This window comes from Patiria miniata, unplaced genomic scaffold (assembly GCF_015706575.1).
Source record: "Patiria miniata isolate m_02_andy unplaced genomic scaffold, ASM1570657v1 HiC_scaffold_7, whole genome shotgun sequence".
NCBI classification, from domain to species: domain Eukaryota; kingdom Metazoa; phylum Echinodermata; class Asteroidea; order Valvatida; family Asterinidae; genus Patiria; species Patiria miniata.
In genome coordinates this window covers 21,172,181-21,196,700 of record NW_024037074.1, presented here as the reverse complement: position 1 = coordinate 21,196,700, position 24,520 = coordinate 21,172,181, and the positions used below count along the sequence as shown (strand labels likewise).

General features: G+C 39.0%; 1 protein-coding gene across 7 annotated transcripts in view; it reads left to right on the top strand.

The window, feature by feature from the left end:
- Positions 1-24,520, top strand: part of LOC119744406 (nuclear hormone receptor E75-like) — a 95,470-nt gene that overhangs the window by 40,213 nt on the left and 30,737 nt on the right. For 3 of the 7 annotated variants that reach the window (XM_038220324.1, XM_038220325.1, XM_038220323.1), the window contains 2 exons: positions 7,300-7,853; positions 22,576-22,715. In XM_038220324.1, coding sequence (XP_038076252.1) covers positions 7,328-7,853; positions 22,576-22,715 — 666 coding nt within the window. In that variant the 5' untranslated portion in view covers positions 7,300-7,327. Of the gene's footprint in view, positions 1-6,011; positions 6,665-7,299; positions 7,854-22,575; positions 22,716-24,520 lie in introns of those variants that run through there. The other 4 variants (XM_038220328.1, XM_038220327.1, XM_038220326.1 and 1 more) reach the window with 4 other exon arrangements.

Sequence of the window (24,520 nt, the reverse complement as noted above, 5' to 3'; positions counted from 1 at the left end):
AGCTCCAAATTAAAATTTGCTTGCTTTCTTTGTGCCCTAGGTTGATCGTGTGGTTTTTTTGGGGGTTTTTTTTTGGGGGGGGGTGGCTATTTGTTTAATAATTTAACCAAAAGAGCAATAAAGATGATTGCTTTTAAACCAAAGATACGGTACTCATCCCCTTCACACTACGGATTCTTGAAATATTAATAGAAAGAATGAAAAAGGGGGGGGGGGAAGGAGTGCCCCCTCACTTGAAGTGAGGTCCAGCCTCTCTATAATTTTTGATAGAAGGATTTAATGACATGCCGGTATTTATTCAAAAGCTTTAAAAATAATTATAATGAATGAATCCAGATAATGTCAACACTGGTATGTACATGTTCATGAACTTCAGGTACATGTATCTACTGTACACATGATGTACCTCACAAATAAAAGTGAGAAAGGTTCACAGAAATTTCATTTGAAATTTTAGTGGCCATGTCTACTTTGGCATGGAACTACCCCTGCATTATCTCAGAAAGAGTTGAGAGGTTGAATTAAAGTGGAAGTTTTAAACCAACTGATGTCCAAGTCTGAGTCACATGACAACATTTTGATGTTGAATGTTCTATCCTGAGTCAGTGCACGTGGTAGTGGTATTGAATTCTTTGTTTCCCCTCTGCAACTATAATACAAGATTGTTAGCACAGCTTACTTTAGCGCCCTGCCAAGACCGGATTTAATTGTCTGCCCATGTACTGATCTATTTGCTACAAGACTCTTCCCAGGTCGTCTGGCCACGACCCACAAAAACAAGCTGATGTCTTGTCTGCATATCCTGTTGAACTGAAGAAAAAAAAACAGAAGAAAGATGTATGTAGAAAGGAGAAAGAGGTGAATGTGTTTGCATTGGCAGACAGCCTGACCGGTTGATTATAGTAGCTATTGGGTTACTGTGACTTGATCTCTTTTCATCCTAGGCATAGAAATGAGGTGTGTGGCCCATAATCCCCCTTTGCTCCTGTCTCTGCTTTCCTCTTTGCTTACATACATGTATGTTGCCCTTTTTTGTAAAGAAAATACATGTGATATGAACTATGGTACATTGTACATGTAGTCCTAATAAGTTTTAGCATTCATTTTTTCCTCTAACTTGTCAATCACCTTAGCATTATAGCATTTGTCATTGCAGATGTGAGATACGTGTAGTGTTTTGTTGTAGATTCATCAAAATACCATCACTGTTTAGTGCTTTGTAATGAGTTGTGAATAGCAGAGCTTCATCTCAATCTTGTAGAATTTCTATACATGTACCGGTTAATGCTTCTAGCACAATTATGTGCTTGTTCCTTACTAAATTCGTGCAAGTGTACATGTATCTCATGGAGAGTAGGTTGCAAGAACCATTTCATTTTGTATTTGTGTGACTGATGAGTTGATCCTATAATATTGTTGATGCACCCTAACGTGGCGCGGCCCCTAACGTGGCGCACTTTTATTTTTCGCCTGTAGCGCCTAGCTAGAGCAAAAGTTTTAACTGAAATTTCACAGAAAGTGAAATTTCATCAAGTTCTAAACACTCCCGTTCATAAATCGCGAGTTTATTTACCCGGTACAAAGTTAAAAGAAAAAATTATTTTGGCGTGATTTTCCGATTTTATTTTCAAGTGCAAAGTGAACCCTTTGAAAATGCCCCGAAAAATAAGAAAATAATTTTCTGACAAACATCTGGCTGGGTTTGTAAGTAAAGATAGTAATGATTTATCAGAATTTATCAAGTTTACAGAAATTCTTAAATGTTAATTTGGAATTTTCTGAGATTTATTCAAGTGCGCCACATTAGGGAACACTCCGCTAATTTGTGCCCAATTTCCGGACGCGACCGTTTTTGCATTTCGGATTAAATTTTATGAAACCGAAATTGTTCACAGAGGTTAAATAGCAAGCATTAAAAAGGTAAAAGTACCAGCATTTCACTGCATGAATTTGAGGTTTATCAACAAAGAGGTTTGGCAACACTACACGAGGAAAGTTAGGTAAGCTTCGAAGTGCGCCACGTTAGGGAACACGACTATACTATGATACTGTGTGAATAATTATATATTCACTCTCACAACTGAGAAAAAAAGCTGCTTTGACGACTCTTTTAACTGTTTACATTGTCTAGGGGTCTGTTATTCTGCTTCAGTCAAGAACAACACAAGTTTGCTATACATTTTTCATCAGAGGTACATGTATGTTAATCTAAATTATTGCATCACATTAAAATGACAGAATTCACTGTCACAGCAGGCAACCTGCCAGCACATGCATAAAGCAGAACAAGAAGTTGGCAAGACCTAGTAATGTGCCCCTGTAGCTTGACTGTGGCCAGCATAAAGGTTGAGCCATGGGTATTGCAGACAGATGCATAGTGGCGCTGACAAGCTGAGCGGTAAAGCTCTCATCAAGGCTCCTAATGACAAACTCTCTGGGCTAGAGCCAGTCTCTCTCCACAGGATGTACCATACGGGATCTGGTAATAGAAGGCAGGAGGAAGGGAAGGGCTAGGCTTAATGAGCTATGTAGAGAGGGGTTGGAGGGGAGGGTTTGGTTTGGACTTACTTCATGGCTTCGAGGTTCATTGTTACTAGAAATAACAGTAAACGTTTTATGGTCTGTGACATTAATTTGTACACGATTCATAGAAAAGTACCAGTATACTTCATTATCTTCTTGTTTCAGAACCAACCAACAATCTTAAAACATTGTGTGACTCTGTGAGTCTGTGTTGGGATTATGTCAGCATGATATGTTTCCCCAAAAATAATACTACATGTGCATCTTCTATGTGGTTTGTTAAACACGTCTGTAGGAGAGTAGGCCTATAGTTGGGGTTTTTGAAATTTTAATTTGAATACTCAGTGGCTCAGCGATGTTCAGTGTGATCTGCTGAATTAAGTGATTATTGCAAATGAAGTACATACATGTATTCCCAAATATAATCCAACATTTAAAAAAATAGGGTTCTTACTAAGCTATGCCTGTTGCCAGTGTCTTCTCACTGTCAATTGGAGTCCACGCTTCGCTCCTCTTGCTGGGGCCAGCTTTATTTTCATCCTGCTCAAGTTGAATTGAACATGCCAACACAAATTAATTTAATTGGTTGTAATGGTCTGTCAGTCTTGTGCTTAAATACATGTACATCTAGCTTCATTCTGATTGGATTGTAAGTGCAGTTTGTAAATGATACCGGTACACGTCTTCAAACAAGGAAGGATTGTACAGTGTGTACATGTACATGGACAGGTTAAATTGTCACTTTGAACGCTACGTTTTTTGCTGATTACGTGTAAATCTAAGAAGTCTCAGAAATATTGATGGCCTAAGATTCAAGCTCATATGAAGGAAAATAGGATCATATGCATTTATCCCAAAAGTATCCTAGTACGGACTGAATTATTGCTGAAAGGCTGTACTTGAATTTAACATAGTACTGGTACTAAACACCCCATGAAAATATTCCATCTGGCTTGCTGTCATTTCAAAGAAATCAAGAAATGTTGGTGATTTCCAATGATCAGTCAGTGGACTGAGGTTTAGAAATAAAAGGTGCTGTCGACGAAAACTTGTGCATAGTTTTTCACTATCTTCTCAAAAAGTGCAATATCCAGTGAGCTAAAGCTTCAACAGGTTAGATTTAGAACATTCTTCTTTGAATTTTGAGCGGTGTTAGTATTGGACATGAACAAAATCCATGAAAAGCAAATGATCCTATACATGTGCTTTCAAAAGTGAACAAATATTTTATTTATTTATTTATTCATTTATTTTGTGTTATTTTACCAGGGTAGTCCCATCAGTTGTCAATGAACCGTTCTCCCTAGGGGCCCTGGATTACATAAAAACATGATATAATAACGACAGAAATTGACAAATATGACTTGCACATGATAATTGTGTTTCTTTTTAGTTGCCCCAGTTTTATCAGTCAACTTATATTGCCAGGGAAATACATGTATATTACTCATAAATATTTATTTTGGTCATTGGGATTCCTAATATCATTTTCCAGTGAACCTGTCATCAGACTATTGGTCTAGTCTCAGACACTGGAAGCAGACTACAATAATACCGGTAGGTATGAGGTTTGTTGATGAGAATGTGTCATCTGCAAGTTTTGTTCATTGCTTACACAATCATCACAATGTACATGTATGTATGTACAGTGTATGTAGTTTATACCAATGCAATCAATGGAAGGATTAGTGAAGGCAGTCAAATGCTTTTTCAATCATTCTGAAATTCTGTATCACAAGAGGGCGCTGTTTTAGCAGTATGGTTCTTCATTTTGGAAAAGTTTGAAAACAATAATCGTTATTTTGTTTTGGGGGTTGCATCATATGTAGGTCTGTGGAACAGTGTCATATCCAAATATATGATGTGATGTTATGCATTAAATCTAAATTATTAAATGATTCTTAAACAAATCTAATTGAAAGGACAAAATTAAATCACCTTACATGTAAGTCATCAATATTGTTTTGTTTTCTGAAACGCTACATGCCAGTTGTTGACAAGGACTACTTTCAACGTAGTTCATACACAAGTCAGTTTTTGAGTATCACTACATATTATGGTACTGGTACATCCATTGTCTTAAATGTCATAGTTTTTCTCTTGAAACAATGTATACTCAATTCATTTTTATACTGTACATTTTATAGATGTACATGTAGAACGAAATGTAGGAATGCTGCGTAGAACTGTGTATAGAGCATAGAAAATTAAAAGTTAATGTAGATCGGTGCTCACCGGATTAGCTCGGGTACAACAGCTAATCTGGTGAGCACTGATCTACATTAACTTTTAATTTTCTAGATGTACATGTACATGTACATTATATGTTAACTTTCTTCCTTTTGTTGTTAGCACAATACACCATGGGACAAAATACGGGTATAACCAAAAATACTTGTATCTGGAGACTGGTAAACTGAAAGGTCTTGCATTACCTGCTGTAAGGTCAAACCAAATGCACATTCATCAAGTTGAAGTCATTTTTTCATATCACATGATTTATTGAGTCATTTTCCCCCTGTCTCTGAGGAGAAACAAATGCACACATGGTAATGTAGGGCACTTGCACACCCTAGGTCAAGGTGTTGCCCTGCAGAATTAATGACCACTCCAAAACATGAAATCCTATACTTAATAGGCTGCGTGTGGTGAGTGAAGTGTGGCAGCTAAGGAGTTCCCGGGAGCGTTGTGTGGCGGCAGTGTGACACAGCTAGAGAACTTAATACGGTGATGATTTCACCATCCAAATGAAGGCTAGCATTCTCTCTGGTCTGTTTGTGTGATAACACAGTGTTCTCTATGAAGGTTGTAGGGGTGCTGGATTAAGCCTCCCACAATCTCTTGGCCACCCCTTGTTGTTTGGAACCTGTGTACATATTTTGCATTGATGAGTGATGCTGTAGAATGAAATGTGTGGCATTGTTGAAATCTGCTTGAGTGTATGATTGTTAGAATCTGTTGTATCATGTATCATACGTGCTATTTTTGTGTGACTTGATACATTCTTTGGCTAGATCTGACACCTAATTGTACTGTACATGTATCAAAGACCAGACAGTCTCCCTCACAAACAGTTGTGTTGTTTCACTTTAAATTGGTTGTGTCCAACTTCCTCTGTATTGTCTACATGAAATACTTCACGTGTTTGATTGTAGAGAGTTAGAAAATATGTTTTATTTCTATAAAATAAATTGCCTGTGTCCATGTACATGTATGATTTGTCTGTACCATGCATCCAATACACAGGTAGTAGACACTTTGACTGTGGTTCTGAAATGGTCCACACGTGACTACATGGCACTTGTGAACAAATTGAATTACGTCAAGGGGAAGGTTGTTACCTCCCACAATACAGCATACAACATCACCACTTGGATGATTGACAGCCAGCACATAACCAGTAAACATCAACCACCCCCATTACACCCAATGGAGCATCCCATGTAGAATCACTTCAGAAAGGTTGTTCCATTCAGATCAGGTGCTTGTTGATAAATAGCACAGCACATGTACATATACATGTAGCCGTTGTGTTTTTAGGCTACTGCTGAATATAACAACTCGGACCTAGATGTAGTAGGGTTGACCGACTTTGTATTTAATTGTGCACTATAAATATGCGAGAGGCCTTGATCTTGATTTAATCACGCTTTTATGCATGCTGAAAGAAAGCCTGTGTATGTATACATGTAGGCTCTGGCTATGTTAATTTCATCGTCCAGTCTGACAGTTATTGATTGGTCGTGGATATTTTGAAACCATTTGCATAAGTGGGTTGTAATGTGCCTTTTGTGCAGTTCTTTTCCTTGGACTACGGTTGCTGTGTTGATTTTTTTACCCTCTGCATTTGTGTTGAGCACGTGCTGCTGTGTCGAAGGAAGAGTTTTAGGGGGATAGCACAGGCAGATGGTTTTGACCAAGTCACCAAAGCCTTTGGGGCTAACTGCTGTAAACACAGGCCAGCCATTCTGAGCCAACATAGAGTTACAGTCTCCCCTATTTGTCTTACTCTGAAATGGGTCAGAATCTAGTGTCTCTGTGATTAGTACTTGTTTGTGTGGAAAGCAAGCGTTAAGAAGAGGTGAAGCTTGTGAACCATCCAGACAGACAGGTTGCCATTTGGGGCCGTTCTTTAACTTTGGTAAGTCTTCGTCCATCGTCAGATTATGAAAGTTGGATCTATAGAATTTCAATTTAAAGCAACCAGGAGAGGTGGAAAAGTTGGAGTGGCATCAGGTATAGAGTGGTACAGTAATCTACATGATGCTACGGGGAGGGAAAGCATATTAAGACTAATAGATCCCATAGGTAATACAAGGAGAAGGCAGGACTGCAGGGGATGGAGGGGCAATTGCTGGTTCTCTGTATCAGCAGAAAGCCTCCCAATCAACTCCAACAGTGATGAGAGATATGGATTTCTGTATAGCAGCCAACCGAAAAATGTAGGGATTTAGTGCATGACCCACGGAGTGTCATTTAGACTGGACGTGTACGTAAGTATGTAGGGGTTGGTTTGATTGTGTGCTATTGAATGAGAGATTTAGGTTCCCTGTTGTGTTGTTGTTCTCGTTATTGAATGTAGGGTGAAACTGAAAAGTTCCAACCCAGATATTAAGACTGCATGGGTGACCTGTGTATTAATTGGGTTCCATATGCCCCAAGGATTAAGTTTCCTTGGTAAGTGTTTGGATGCACGTCAATCTCAGTAAGAAGGCTGGATAGTGTTTCAGCCCAGGCATTTCACAAACGGGGTTTCTTTTTCTTGTTTTTCATCAGCAGGGCCCCACGGCACTGAGGCGATAGGATGTCCAAGCGCCAAAGTGCAGAAGTGCACGAACCCTCTCCTGGGAAGAAGGCCCGGCAGCTGTCAAGCACTGAGGACCACAGGGAGAAAAGTGACAGGTTCCCAAGGGAGCGTTGTTTCACCCCACCCAGACAATACCAAAGGGACAACGGGCTCATGTCTTTGGATAATAAAGCCATAGTACATAGGCCTACACCGTCAACATGGAGCACCAAAAGTGTACCGGAAGTCAGCTGTAGCCAGCCGGTCATCAGACCAACCACTGACTCAATTCTGTCTCAACAGCAACAAGAAGACGAACTCCCAGTAGTCAGAGCGAGACAACAGTACTCGCTGCTTTCCTCATCAACAGAAATGGCCGTGCCTCGGCCCCCAGCTGTTGATTCACCCAAGAAGGGTAGCGCCATGATTCAAATGGACTCTAGAATAGAGGCCAAAGTGCCCAGACCCTGTAGTGAGAGATGTTTAGATGCTGAGCGGAATCGACAACCAAGATGGCCAAAATCACACAAGCGTGTAGAAATAGGTGAGTAGACATTGGACTGTTTGACCTCAGAGTCTTTTTTTATTTATGGATTATTCTGTGGGGGATCTGGCGGAATTTTTCAAACTCCTTTTTAAGGCAAAAAAAATCATAAAATCAAACATTTTGAGTTCACCAAATTTTCCAAAAACACATTCTATTGATTGTCATGATACAGTCAGTAATAAACTTAGTGAAAATAACACTATGAGGCAAATTCTGTAATTGACACACTCAATCAGATTTTAACTTGACGCAAACTCAAACCAATGGTGGCCAATTGAGAAAACCATCATTCAGAACCATTGTGTCATACCAAATGCTTTGACTTTGAACTAATATTACTAGTTTGAATTAAGTTCACTTTATATACAGTTATTTTGAGAACAATGTGCTTAAAATATGCCCATTATGAAGTTCAAGAATTCAGTACCATTTTCAGGTGAATCTAAATTTAAAAAAAAAATTAAAAGAGTTGTGAACATGTACAATGTAGATACTAAGTTTGGCACTGGATGGACATCATGGCAGAGAATGTGACAGTACCATACTTTACTCTTTACAATTAGTCCATTTTTGATAAAATCTGTCAAACATGTTAGGACTCTGTCACTCTGACCCGGATTTGAATACTAGAACTTGGACACGAGGACTCAGACTATAGCACTAGTAGTAGTGTCGTACTCTTTAACTCAATAAAAGAGTTACTTTATTCCTTACATTTATTGTCTGTTATTGAATGTTTTTACATGAAGGCCCAGGCACTACATAATAAAGACAGTGTGACAGTACGCAAAGCTATAAAACTTTTATAATTTACTCACTCAGTTTATTAAAATCAGTTCACATTGAAGTCGGTAGTTACAGTAAACACTGTCTACACAAAACATGTGTACCCAATCAAAGAGCACACAAACCTTTGCAAACAGAAGAAATGTCTGACCAGATAACGTGATGTGACCCTTTCAGGTTTAGATATCAAACCGATAAGAGTCAGTGGAAATACAATATTGCCGTCTTATTTACTTGAAATCCGGACAATTGGTGTAGGACTTTGGAGCAAGATCACTTGTGGTAAAGCTGGCAGCTACCGTACTATATTTTGGTTGTAATAGGAAACTGCAGACGTTTTTTTTTTCCTTTTAGTGAAGTGAAATAAAATCGAAGAAATACATACATGTACATATACAGGTCTCTGCTTAAAAATGAATGATCAAAGAAAATAATTGTTTGACCTTTTTAATGATCATTCATAAATACCTAAGACAGTTTACCCATTCCTATTGGTTGAGAGACAGTCACATGGTCGGTTTTAAACGGTTGATAAAGATCGGCTGGCTGGTCTTAAGCACTTTTCCATTGTCATATGAAATTTGAACTCCTATGAAGTCCAATGACTTTTACCATTTTATTGGTCAAACGTTCACAATCCTCATGTACCGGTAGGTGTGCGTAATACTGCCAGTAAGTCAGTATTTCATAGTCCTAAATTCACAACGCACCGGCACAGCTGAATTCAGCGCCACATCGCGCAGTACGGGCGAGGTGCGCCAATCTCCATATAAGGAGTTGTTGACGACATTGACTATTCTGAATGGCCCTCTACCAGTAATTGGAAGCAGAATCTTTTTTGGCCTTACTACAATGTTCCAGAGGCAGAGTTGATTTCCGTACCAAATTACATGTAAATGGTACATACCTGTATATGTATGTAACTTGACTTGGCCTTTGTTGATCATTTGCAATGGTCTAGTTGAAATTTGGTCTATAGGTGTGTCTGACAACAAATTCTGGTATTGAATGATATATGTTTTGTAGCTGTCATCTGTTAAGGTTGTTAGTATAATTACAACCTTGTTTCATACACGTGTACGGTTACCTCTCAATAGTCCGAAGTACCATTGGTCCGATGAAACATAATACTGTGTAACCACTGGTTCAGGTTGACTGACCCTACCCCTACCCCTACCCCTAACCCTGACCCTAATCCTATGGGGCGTCTAACCAATGGGACTTCGGACCAATGGGACTTCGGACCAATTGGACATTTATACCAATGGAACGTATAGAGCAATTGGCCATCGGACCAATGGGACTTCGGACCAATGGGACGTCGGCCCAATGGGATGTTGGACCAATGGTACTTCGGACTATAGAGACATCCCCCATGTGTACATATAGTAGAATCAGTATTTGTCAGTGTTGTTGACTCGAGTCACTGACTCGGACTCGAGTCCAACTCAAATTTCTAATTTTGTTTTACTTGAGACTTGACTTGACTTTTAAAAGAAATGAATAGCTACTTGACATGACTTGAATAAATTTGCCTTGCAGACATTAACACTTTTGTTAAAATAAACACAACTTATGCAAAATTTGGTTAACAGAAAGCCAAAGACATGTAGCAAGCTAGGCGTCAATTAGGCACAATTCCTAACTTGTATTCATTCAGTGCAAACTAAAGATTTGTATCTGTCAATAAAGGACGTCAGAGAAAGAGTACCGGTACCGTACATGTACATCTGTCATGTGAATTATGACTTTGCATGTTCTGTCACTACCAATACTCACTCAACAAAGTCACTCAAATTGATAACACATAACTCAATGGCAATTCCCTAGAATTATAAACCTCAATGCCAACATTTCAAAATGGTCCAGCTGCCACAAATGAAATATGGGCAATTCCATGCTAATGGGCCAATTAGATACATGTAAGTTTATGGATGTTGCATATATAAAGGGTAAAAGATGAGCTAGTGTTTCTTTAGTTTTTTCCTATACCTTGCTAAGTTGAAATCGACTACAACAAGAAAATACAAGAGATGATATCTTTTATATTTGAGAAAATAACAGATCTTTTTCTGTGTTATACGTACGTAGCATGGACAGACACACTGCAAGGAAAAGGGTTTCTAATAGGCACTTTCATTTGACAGTATCAACCCATTTACATTATTATCAAGCGAAAATGCAACAGTTTTTGCACTGGCTTCAAAGTTATACTTAGGGCTATGTACGAACAGGGACAGACATTTTGTGACAAATGTCCAGTCTGTTCATACGAACATGTATAAATCCTGATTATAAAATTTGAAATAATTCTTCACATTGACTCTGAGTTTTCTAGGTTTTGACTGATGGCATTCCTCCAGGGTAAATCAGACAACATTAGGGGATCATTAAATGTAATGCTTACGGTAGGCCTACTTTGTGACTTTTATCTAAAACGTCTGTCCTTCGTTATGTACGTAACACTTTTAAATACAATATTCACCGTATTTTCTAAAATACCAGCCAGTTATATCCTTTGCTGGTGAGGATATTTGTTCAAAGCTTGCAATGTTTACAGCAAAAATTGAGAGACCAAGATCCTAGTTTTATTATCAAAACTCAAAAGGTCTTCTCAAATGTCACACTTTTGGGCCCATTAGTGTGGTATTTTATTGAAAGATATTGTATTTGTAGCAATGTTCAAAAATTCAGCTGATACTTGCAACTGAAAATGGGTATACTACAAAAAAAGTATGTCTGAGAACGTCCGACACCATGGTGTTTCGAGGTGATTTCTACTACAGCCAATAAGTTGAAGATTCATTTTTGTTTAAATCATTGAAGTAACCAACTGATACATTTTATCAGAAGTAAAATCCACTTTATGAAAATTATAATTATGCAGACTGTTGAATTGTCCAAAATGTACGTCCGGCACTGTGAATTTATTTTAATGGGCGTAGATATTTGATGTCAAATTTGCCTCACAATCACATTTCGATGAAGTACCGGGTATGAACCAGGCATTTATGAATTGGTTTGGAGGAAGGAGTATTAGACACCTCATGTAAAGAATGCACTCTTTAATAAATACAGGTAGGTTTATGTATTGAAATTTATCAGTGTCTATCTATACAGCACTACACAGGACAACTGGGACAGTCTGGATGTGCATGTCATCTTGGTCAGTGGCCTTTATTCAGCAACAGTCTCCTTCCCTCTCCCCCTCCCTTTCCAAATCCAGAGCAGTTGCCCCAAATCATCCTCATGAGTGGGAATCGGTGCCAGCAATTACCTAGCCTCATTTCTGTCCAGAAACTGTACCAGTGTGGCCTGTAGACAATCTATATAGGACGCTAGACAGTGGCACTCACACAGGTCTGTGAAGTCACAGTGCTCCATTACTCAAGCTCTGGCTGGCTTACTCATGGGGGATGCCCGCAGAAAGCTAGAAGATGGACTTAAGCCACCATCCCCCATGTGGTGGCCAACTGTATAATGATGAGTCCACCGTAAAAGGTATAGGTCCTCAAGAGGGAAACAGCAAGAAAGACTGCCTAGGGAAACAAATCAGACATAGGAAACACATTCACAGTGGTTTTGTTTTCTTTTTTATCGTACAGTTGCTTCATGCAGAGTTGCAAAATGCAAAGTATTTTTTTTTTTTTTTTTTAATTCTTTAAATGTTTTGAGTAACAAGTACATGTACTATCAGTACTTGTTTTGTGAGAGTAATACATGTGCATGTGCATAAAAATAAATACAGTATACAAACTGTACATACCGGGTACTGGGTTTATAGGAATCCGGACTTGTTAAATGTAATTTCTTCTGCCCATAATAGAGCAAGTAAACGTGTTGATACATGTACATGTAGGTGATACTCCTTTACGTGTGATACTAACATCATTGTTTCAACAAAGCAATTCTCAAGGTTGTTTAGTTGTTTAAATTGTTGTCATTTACATGTGATCATGACTTTTTTATTGGAAAACAAAACAGATAGAAGACTTCAAAATATTATAATTTCCTAAAAGTCACAGCACGTAGACTCACTCGTTTTTGTTGCACATCCTAATTCCTGATGGTCTTCATTTATTTGTTCTTTATGAAAACATATGGCCTGAAACATGCTAAAGATTTCAGTGAGAATATGCGGTCAGGCATAACAGCACTTTACACTACCAAGGTCACATTGTAAAACATGATTTTGGAAGAAAACTTTAAAGATTTCTACTCAATCAAAAGACACGAAAAGATCCTTTCAAAAGAATCTTTCACTACTGGAAAGAGAATTTCATAAACTGTTTATGCCAGAGTGCCACAAACCTTCAGAGTTGTAACGAGTCACTGATTTTTGTGACTCAAGTCGAGTCGAGCCGTTTTAAAGAAGTGACTTGAGTCGAATAGAGTCATAAGGTCAGGAAGGTCGAGTCGAGTCGAGTCACAGTGTGTAGTCGAGTCGAGTCAAGTATTTAGCTCGAGTCAATTCAAGTCACAAATATTTGAACACTATACAATAAATAAACACAAGAGAGAAAGTCACTTTTTTGGCTTTTTAATTTTACATTTGGGCTACTTCATGTGGTGACACCACATTTGACTCTTAATGAAAATAAAAAGGGGGTGCCAGCTGATTGCCATTCAACTAATGGGGACACATCAAACCGCGTATGTATATGTATACATTATTTGCGAACATTCTAATGTGACTTGAACAAAAACCGGCACCTGCATAAGTCATTGCAAATATTTTTCGCAAGGTTTTGCTTTTATTTTTGGGACTCGAGTCTTATTAGCCTTCCTCGAGTCGAGTCGAGTCATTCTGATGAGGGACTCGAGTCGAGTCGAGTCATTTGCTCGCAGTGACTCGATTCGAGTCGAGTCATTTGCCCTTAAGGACTCGAGTTGAGTCACCAAAAATTGTGACTCGAGTCGGACTCGAGTCGAATCATTGATTCGAGTCATTACAACTCTGCAAACCTTCTCACTCAGTTACATGTACCGGTACCTCATAACTTTGAGGACAAAAATGATCATAGGTTTTCAGCCTTTCAAAATGAAACATTTACAGTAGGTCTACATATAAAGCCAGAAGGAAGTTTTATAATCTGTCATTATGCTGCATTTTCCCAGGTGTGCACTAACAGTATGATGTACACCCTGTTTACCACAGTGTTCAACAGAAATTCAGTTTCCCTTGTGATTTATGGGATTGCCCAATAATCTTTCGAGACATGAAAATTTCCCATGAGATTTTGGAAAAATGTACACATTGTTTTTCTGTTGTGATTTAAACCACAAGTAATGATGGATGAAGTTAGTGTTTTGACGGTAAAATTATTTTATTTTAAAGCTTTACCCATTATCATTGGCCACAGTTATAAACAGGGCTCCTGTAGTTGCAAGGATCTTCAGCTGTGTCTTTTGAAATGTTTATATTATTTATGTTTATCACATTAGATTTGTTTCAGTGTTTTAATTCCCTTTTCATACTTCTTTAAATGATGTTACATTTAGGTAAACAAGACTACCAGCACAGAACAGTTTAGACCTTGTGTCATCCCTTCATCAACTTGCAGGTTTTCAATCTATGTGTATTTCTGTTGTAAATGTATGAAATTAACCACCCCCCCCCCCCCAAAAAAAACCCACCAAACAAACAGAAAACACACCATTCTGAATTTCTGACAAAGGGCCCTGTTTATGTACAGAAAAGTACCTCCCTCCACATGGAGTTTGGACCCAGAGCAGATTTTTCTTATCCTGTAACTTGATCTTCCTGGTTCTGCTACCAAACCACAACAGTCTTGTTTCTTTCTTTCAATTGAAAAGCAATGAACTGTCAAAGCAGAGCCCTGATTCCCTGGCCAAACATCAGAGTGAAAGGGGGAGGGAGCACACCTGCACTCCCACTGTACCTTCACTTATTTCCTTCTTCACAACTGACCTGACCTATATGTTCATACTCTCGGGCACCAATCTTTTTTTCAACTAAAGGGAAACTTGGTGTTAACGTTTATGCAGGCACAAGAGGTGGGAGGCTTTCTCAATAGAGCATTGTTCAGTAGCAACAAATAAGATGTTCAGAGGTGGAATTGGGGGCCTGCCATAGGGCATTCAGGGATGGTTGTCACAATGACTATTAGGCAACCATGGGAGTTTGTATTGTGGTCAGCATGCATTTTCTTTACAGGACAAATCAATGCTGTCTAGGGTCAGTAATGTACAACTCAAGTGGAATCCTCAAATACATTTTATTCTACAAATTAAAACATTTATGATTTTTTCAGAATCAAAACAATATTATGGGGCAAAGCTCCCATTCAAATCCCTAGGGCGACAAATTGAAGGGAAAACAAGTGACTGGGTCGTACTTTGTCAGGTGTCATTGTGTGCCTGTTGTATCCATCAGCATTTTCATGAACTATTTACGCCATGTTGTAACCTACATGTACACATTCATGTAGCCTTAACCCCTGCGGCCTCTACTGTGATTATGTATGGGGTCGTGGTTGTACTTTGTAGAGCATGGCATCACTGTTCTATTATAAATCGTCTGACTTTTCTCCTGGTTCCTCAGGGAGTCTGGGGATGTGTCAGCTCTGCCTGTAGCTTCCTTTATTCTGACTCTACAAATCCTGTTGCAGAGCCAAACAAGGTGCTGTCTTTATTGAGGAGCCTTCTGTTTAGTATATTTTGAAAATCTCTGATTTTATTTCCAGCCAAGTTTTAAGTGTTCAGGCCGCTGTAGAAAAGTACATCTGGTCCATTTGTAGTGGGATATCTTGTTAAGTGGATTATGAGAAAGGTCTAAGAATAGAACTGTTTCTTGAGCTCACATGTCATGCCCATCATGTCTGAACTAAGACTAGTCAATGCTGATAGTGGTTGGTGATTGGCTATCACAAAGTCTTGCCAGGAAATACAAAGTATAGTGGGATATCTTAATTGAATAAATGACTGCAAGTTTGCTTTTGCTTGTACATTTATTAATTAATTTGCTATCATAACCTTGTCTAGAATGGCAAATTACGTGTGATGCCAACAAGTGTCCAGTTTAAAAGAGTGTCTGCTCACACTACTGTCCTGCCCCTATGATGTCTTCTGCTGTTGATGCAAAAGAAATGTTCGGAGCGGTGGTCATTGAGGATATGGTCCATCCAGAAGTGGACTTTGCTGAGTACCTGCGTAGATGGTGCTCTATGTGTGTGACACTTGTATGCCCATCAGGATACCAATATTGGCTATGAGGCTTCAGTCGGTGGCCATGTCACTCGCAGAGCCCTGTTTGACCTCAGTTTCTTGTCCCGGGGTCACGCACGCATGGAATCGTGTGCTTTATTTTGATACCAAATATTACCGCTTTTGACGAAATTGTTGACGAAAGTGTTGTTATGGCACGTCAAACAAAAATCATACTTTATAGCCACAAAAGCTAGGGCCGATTGTTTTTAGGTGTACATTCAATTCTTAAAAAAGGCCGAAAGAAATGGCAAGTTTCAGTAGGTAGAGGATAGTGTACGCTTCCTTTACAAGTGAAACACGTGCATGAGCCATTTATATTTTTGGTCCAACTCGCCGGTAGAAAAATGAAGACTTGCAAGATTTCATCGATTTGCAATCTTATCGCGTGTTACTGTAATGCTCACGTACGTACGTAGGCCAAAACAAAATTGTGAATATCACACGCGAATGTGCAATGAATGACTTATGAATATTAAGCAGGCCATCTGAATGCTCGACTAATCAGTGGGCGTTCATTTCTATTGGGGTCACAAGTTTCTGGCTTGTTAAACAATGGCGACCATCTTTTCGAGTTGTAATAATGGAGGTTGTTGGAAACATCAGGTGTACACGGCTTTCTTAAGATATTTACAACATGACGTTCACAAGATTTCTTGTAGATAAAGGTTCATTCTTCCCTTTGATTACTTCAACATTTGAGAGACTTTCATCGTTGATTTGTCCGCGAAAGAATATCGTCAAAATGCATCGAAATCCTTTTTTTTTTGTGTGAAAACAATACCTTGATAGATATATGAGGTAGGTCTTTTACTACCTAACACAGCTTTGTTTGTATGGATCTGTTGCGGATTGGCATGAAAATCACAAATTTTCTGAAGCCTTACCCATTTATGGCCATCGTTCGCTAGCCTCGCGTAGCAGTGTGGATGAGAAATGCGACCAGCAACGCGTGACACGGCAACTGACTGGCTTTGCCCCGCCTGCTCTGCTGGGGAGGTGGCTTTGTGTGCAATCAACTCTTGAGAAACTTGTGAACACACACACTTTATAGTATAGCAGTGATGTGGACCAATGCATTGTAGATGTACTTGTACATTTATTGTATATCTCAAAAACCCTTGTCTTAAAATTGGCATTCTTACTATTGTTACTCATCTGTAAGTGCTGTTTTGCTGAAACATTAAACAGACCAGACAAAGAAAGCACAGGAAACAAATCCCCTTTTACTTTTACAAAGTTCATTGGAAAAGAACCCAGAGAAAACATGTACGGTACATGTAGGTCATGCACTCTTCTACATGTGAGGAAAATTATGCCGCCAATCTGCTTGGTTTAATAACTCCATGGTGTTATCAAAGATAGTGCTTCAAAGCAAGCATCATACAGAAACTAGAAACTCTGTGAGAGTTTGTCACAGAAAGATCATGATTGGATTTGACTTGGTAATATATTTTGTCTTCCCTGGAAAACTTCTTTTCTTTTCTGACTTGACTGACTGTGACAAAGACTGGATATTTATCAATGTTTTATAACATTGACAAACATTTATAAGTTAGCATTACATTATTAACCAATTTTGCTGCAATTTGAACGTTTTTCTTCTGAGACCTGAATAGAGTGGCAAAAGTTAAGCTGTCCCCTAAAACCTGAAATGACATTTGATCGGCAGTTATTCTGCCAATGAGTATGCTGAAATGATTACCAAGGCATCGTTCCCAGAGGAAGAAGTGATTTATGGATGTAGAGAGTTGTAGTCAAAGAAACCACACAAAGTGACTTCACTTATAATATGCTTGCAGCTATAGCACAATACGGTTTCTTTTCTCTGTCTTGTAAAATGTTACATCAGCATTTTATTGTTGGGAGCATTCGTTGAATGAGTGCCAGATGTATTGTGTCATGGTTTGCCAAACTTCACCCTTGTTGACCATCATTTGAATGTAGTTCATTAAGGATAAAGCACATTTTCAATCAAGGAAATAAGTGGCTGTCTATTCATATAAATGCAGTCTGTCACGTTCCATTGAATGTTTTGTTGTGCAACTATCCATGCCTCTTCTCATTACCTCTTGCTCGTGTCTTGTCTTGTCTTTTCTTGTCTGCTCTATATGAAAAGTAGTCACTTGTATGTGTTTTTGATCATTATAATATAAAGGGCGCAATATACATGTTTAAATTATAATTATTATTAATATTTTTAAAAGAAATCTTAAAAAAAGAAAAACCTGTTAAAATTAATTGGAGAAATTCTCGCACAAACTAATTTATTGTATTTTCCCCTGTTATTTTCATTGTGCATGCTGTTGTCCAAACATACCTGAAGGCAGCATAGCTGTGCCTTCCCTCATGGCACTCATCTTTTTGTTAAGGGATTTGTTTACAAGCCATGACCCCACAATTCCACAATGGTAAGAGTTGAAGTTTCTCCCTGGTTTGCTGATACGTACTGTTCTTCAAAAATAATTGTCTACTGTCCTCTCCCAAAAAAAGGGGGGGGGGGGAATGTCCAGGGTTTTCACACTGAAACTCTTGCTAACATGACATCACTGAATATGGAAGTGTTCATTACATGAATAGTGGTGATCCAAAAAGAGTCATTTCAATGGATCAATTCATTTTTTAAGTACTACCGGTAGTTTCAATGTCCTTACATTTGGGATGTTTTATTAAAAACTGTACATGCACGTGTGCATTCCTGGCCCTTTTTTTAATTATAAATGGAAAATTGCAACTTGGCAAATACATGTACATGCAGGCAGCTTGTCAGTTCAAAGCACTTAACTATCATAATTAAGGCCCAATTAATTTTGAAAATCCTAAATACGCTGTATTTATAAACAATCAAGGGCGGTGTAATGACGCCGTATTGGGGATATTTAAACAGACGTGAATCCAAGGTTATTTGCGTAAGTTTAGATATTGCTATACATGTAGCTCCAGAATTACAAAATTAAATCTCAAATTTTTTAGATAGTTTACATTGTAAGTACAGTTACTCAACCGCATCAATCAATATTGGAGATTTTTCTCCAATATTGATTGATTGGCCTGTTTTCTGCCTATTGTAGGGATAACGTGTGATCGAACAGACTCCAGACTAAAAACAGGTTAGGGGCCTAGTTGCTGTGAATGGGTCAAGCCAAATGTGATGTGACTTTTGATGATTCAATGAGGTGTGGGTTCTCCTAACTGAGACTCATGTGCTCAACTGAAAATGAGTAGTGCTTAGAGTGGTCCATTATTTACAAGTTATGTGTACGTAGTAAAAAGAGACTATTCACTCATAACCATAACTACTCAATAAGGAAAATGGTACATGTAGTTTTCAAGGTGGATTTCCACTTTTTCATGTGTAGCATATAGATTCATCCACATAATGATGGTGTACCGGTACTGGTATTTTCAAACTTGTCACACTATCAGTCACTTCACTTTTTTTTAACAGCTGTATGAGGAGCAATCTGCCAATTTAAGCCACTCACTACATTGTACATGTAGGTTTTGACTAGTCAGTTAGGTATATTACTGGTAGCCATGACCTGATGAATTACATGTAGGTCATCTATATATATAAGAGAGAGTTTAACTCGGCCTCCGAGACGATGTTTGCTCATCAAAGGATCCGAGACCGCGGGCTCCCGCTGCGCCAAAATCGCTCCACGTCCGTGGAAAAATACGGAGGGTGTCTTCCACCGGGTCGGACACTTCGGGTCGTCCTGATTTTCCCGTACGGACCGGCGATCCTTTTCGTCTATTTTTCGTGACTGCATTTTGCACAGGAATTTGCCGTCATGTGCGCTTTCACGTTGACTGCCTGGCCGCCCCCTGTGCTGGCTTTTCTGCGAGTCTAGACTGTGCGAGGTCAGCGAGGTCAACGTAGGGGTTTCGTTTACGGTTCTACTCAGCCGTTCTGCAAAAGCGTTCACCAAATTGTGGATGGGGTGACCTTGGTAAAATATTTTTTCTCCATGGTGCGTGGCCACCGAGTACCCCTATTCTTTCATATGCTTCGCTTGCCGCCCCTGCGCCGAGTGCAACGAATACTCAGAAGGACTACACATTAAGTATGCCTTGCGCGGTCTGACCAATCGAAAGTCTACACTGCGTAGTATTTCCGGGCTATGCAAAACTGTCGATGGCAACGCGTACTGCAGCCTGCTCCACACCCTGGAAACGAGGTTGGGTCTACGGTGCTCGCTATTTGCATGATTTGAAGCACAAGCATGTGAGTGACGTGTATAGTGCTCTGTTGCTTCCATCGTGTGTTAACACAGCTCCATGCTTCCACCAAGGCTGAGCGTTGTGAGTTCGCTGCCCGCCACAGTGTTGCGTTATAATTTCGGGGGCCTGTCTGGGATCAACGAAGGATCGATGCATTGCTTCAAACATCGCGATCTTAAACGCAGTCACACAAAAAATCAACGAAAATATGTCCGATCCGGCGGAAGACACCCTCCACATTTTTCCACGGACGTGGAGCGATTTTGGCGTCGCGAAAGACCGCGGTCTCAGATCGTTTCAGGAGCAAACATTTCTCGGAGGCCGAGTAAAATGTGCTCTTATATAGATGGTTGACCCAAGTTGAATAACAGTTGACTCGACAAGTTCCTCGCAGACAGTCTCGCAAATTGTAAGACGTTCAAGTTTACGTTTGTTGAAGAGTCCAATATACTGAAACTTAATTATGACCTTCCTAATCAGCCTTCGCCTGTGTACTACGGCAAGCCTTTCAAGTACGTTTTCTCACAAATGCCACTGCCTCACAAAATGCCAATTTAACAGACCAACAGGAACATTTACAGACTGTTGCCATGGTACATAATTATCATGGGCGTCAATCGGTGGGGGACGGGGAACCCCTCCACCCCCCCACCCCCCCCCCCCACCCCCATTTTAAAGCGGTGGAGACTTTTTTGGTCCCCTCCCCCCCCCCCCACTTTTCTTCCCCGAATAAAAATTGTAGCTACTACATGTATAATGATTCTATTACTCAGAATAGCTGATTCAATGACACCAAACTCGAAAATGATGTTTAAAAGATGATCTTTTGCTAAAAAAAAAAATTGTTTTAGTGGTCAGAAATTGCCTCAGATCGCACCACAGAAATTGCTTTTCTATAACTGCATGTCTTCTCAACTAAATCCCCCAATTACATTCATCTCCCCACATTTTCATCCCCAACTCTACGCCCTACCCGATCTATGATCGGGTAAATCAACGAGGGATCGATGCATTGCTTCAAATATTGTGATCTTTGAACTATGTTGGGTTGGAATAACGAAGAGTGCATAAATAATAATATTGGCGGTTGTTGGCTGTTTAAGTTGGCCTTGCTTATATTATGGTTGAACCATGCCAACTTGAATAAAATAGTTAAATCGACTTTTTCCTCGCAGGTCTCGCAAATTGTAAGAAGTTCAAGTTTACGTTTGTTGAAGAGTCCAATACTGTACCTTCATAATGACCTTCCTCCATGATTCAGACTATGTAATTTTATGGTAACACACTCAACATTTCTATTGCAAATGCCACCTTCACGTTTTATTCCATTAAGGCATTATGATTTATTGTCAAAACAGTACAATCAGCCTTCGCCTGTGTACTAAACGGTAAGTCTTTCAACTCAGTTTTCCCACATTAACAAACGCGACTGCCTCACAAAATGCAACAGACCAACGGGAAAATTTACAGACAGTTATACATGCCATGGTACATAATTATCATGGGCGCGGCGTCAATCGGTGGAGGACGGGGGACCCCCACCCCAACATTTTAAAGCGGGCAATATCGTTTGGTTTCCTACCCCCACTTTTTCTTCCCCGAATAAAAATTGTAGCCTACTATAATATTCTTTTGCTCAGAACAGCTGATTCAATGACTCCAAACTCGAAAATGATGTTTAAAAGATGATCTTTTGTTTTACTATATCGTACGTGGTCAGAAATTGCCTCAGATCGCGTCACCGTAAATTGCTTTTCTATAGCTACATGTCGTCTCAACTAAATCCCCCATTTACATTTAACTCCCCACACTTTCAACCCCAACACAAATACGCCCTACCCGATCTATGATCGGGTAAATCAGCTTGTCCATTATATGGGTGAGATATGGGTACCGGCCACTAGCATCATGACCTAGGGACCTGTAGACCTAATAACCCTGATTTACACCGCAGCGTTTCCTAATGAGGGAGGAAGCCTCTGATAGATAGAGGACATTGTGTATCCATTCATGTTGCAAAACTTAACATCCTGACTGGCAGATTGAAACAGAGTAGGATTAGTAAAAGCATTTCCAATGCAAGCAAAGGTTCATGTACAAGATACAATCTTTGGGCCACATTTTCCTATTTAATATTAACACTGACAAATTACAGAGCATTCCAGCATTCTTTCAATGAATGTTTGGTTTGATGCTCTTTTACAGTGTTCAGAGTGTTCGTTTGTTTCCTTGCTTTGGAATTAGTTTTATGTTTTTAACTGATGATGCCAATTCTGATACATAGCTATTTTTCTGTCACAGTTTGATCTGTCAGTCAAACCTTAACCACAACCTCTTCTGTCATAGTAATATATGATGAGTACTTTCAATAAAAAAGCAACCGTGATTGTGTACATACTGGACGTTGTGAACTGAATCTTTCAAAGTCCTCTTGTTAGTTCAACTATATTTGATAATTATCTCTCTTGTGGTTGTCTTTCAGATCAAATGTGCCAAGCAATTACATTAGGTCACAGCAAAACATGTCATTCAATAAGCAGAAAGGTTGCAGCAGCTCAGAGCTCCTCCAGAGATAGAGGGAGAACTCCCAGCATAGACAATGACACCAGCATGGTAAGACATGTATGTATCTCGCAATATAGAAATATCACGCCCCCCCCCCCCCCCACTATTACCTTACAAACCAAATACAAAAAGAATTGTTAACTTTGCATGTTGTGTTCGTGAGATATGGCTTACCTATAACACATCCCGGTCTAGCCACATACCAAGTTTCAACCCAATCGGACTTACAGTTCTGTAGATAAATGACTTCAGAAATATGACAAGTACATATTTGAAATCTGAAGCATTTACTCCTTTTATATTCATATGAAACGAAGTAAAGGCTTATAGTGTAGCAAAAGCTAAAATGTAAAAAACTCATTATTTTCAGATATTAGCAAATGGTTTTTAGTAAAAGTGTTTGCTTAATTTTCATTTATACAGATGCGAGTAAATGCTTCAAAATTGGAAGTAAAAGCAAATGCCATGTTTTATTCATACGAACATGGTATCATTTGTACTTTATGAACTTTGTTAATATTAATTTTTCGCGATTAAGGTATAATAGATGCTGTAGTTTTTGCGCAGAATTATTTGCTTTATAATTTCAAGGTTGCCCCAACCCAGCCTTGTGAATGACAAGTGCATATTTGAAATCTGAAGCATTTACTCCTTTTTATTCATACGAAACGAAGTAAACGATAAATATTTTTTTTCTGGTAATGAAACCAAGGATTCCTCAAAAGTGCATGCCCCAGGCACTGTAGCTCGCAAACCCCCAAAAAAAACTTGTAGAGAGAAGACAGTGAGAAGAAATTACAGTTTTAGAGTTGTTTGGTGCGCTTTTTTGTATCTGTCCTCCAGCACTCGACCCTCCCCGGTGCCGCTTTCCGTTTCGGTTACGATAGTTTTATTTTCTGCAAACTTATTAACGCGTAAAGCTTTACATTTTGCAGGCCATTTACTCAAGAACAAATGGTTTTCAGTAAAAGCCTTTGATTAATTTTTATTCATACAGTTGGGAGTATTGCAAATGCCAGTTTATATTCATACGAACTACCGTATGGTATTATTTGTACTTTTACGCGATTAACAATAATTAATGCAGTAATTTTTGCGCAGAATTATGTGATTTTATATTTTCAAGGTAGCCCCAACCCAACCTTGAAATATGACAAGTAAATATTTGAAATCTGAAGTATTTACTCCTTTTTATTCATAAGAAATGAAGTAAACGCTTATAGTGTAGCAAAAGCTTAAAGGTGAAAAGTAATTATTTTCAGATTTCAGCAAATGGTTTTTAGTAAAAGTGTTTGCTTAATTTTCATTCATACAGATGCGAGTAAATGCTTCAAAATTGGTAGAAAAAGCAAATGCCGTGTTTTATTCATACCAACATGGTATCATTTGTGTACTTTATGAACTTTAATAAATGCAGTAATTTTTGCGCAAAATTATTTTGCTTTATAATTTCAAGGTTGCCCCAACCCAGCCTTGTGAATGACAAGTGCATATTTGAAATCTGAAGCATTTACTCCTTTATATTCATACAAAACAAAGTAAACGATAAATAAGTTTTTCTTATTTCTGGTAATGAAACCATGGATTCCTCAAATGTGCATGCTCCAGGCACTGTAGCTCGCAAACCCTCAAAAAAAAAACCTGTAGAGAGAAGACAATGAGAAGAAATTACAGTTTTAGAGGTGGGAGGAAAACCCCAGAAGAATAGTCCGGGGAAAACCCATGGAATCAGGTAGGGACTGAAAACCCAATCCACATGTAGACCATGGGTGCCGATGCACAGCGCATTGTGCGCTTAAACGGCATTGCGTTCGTCACGTTTGGTGCACTTTTTTTTTATCTGTCCTCCAGCACGTGACCCC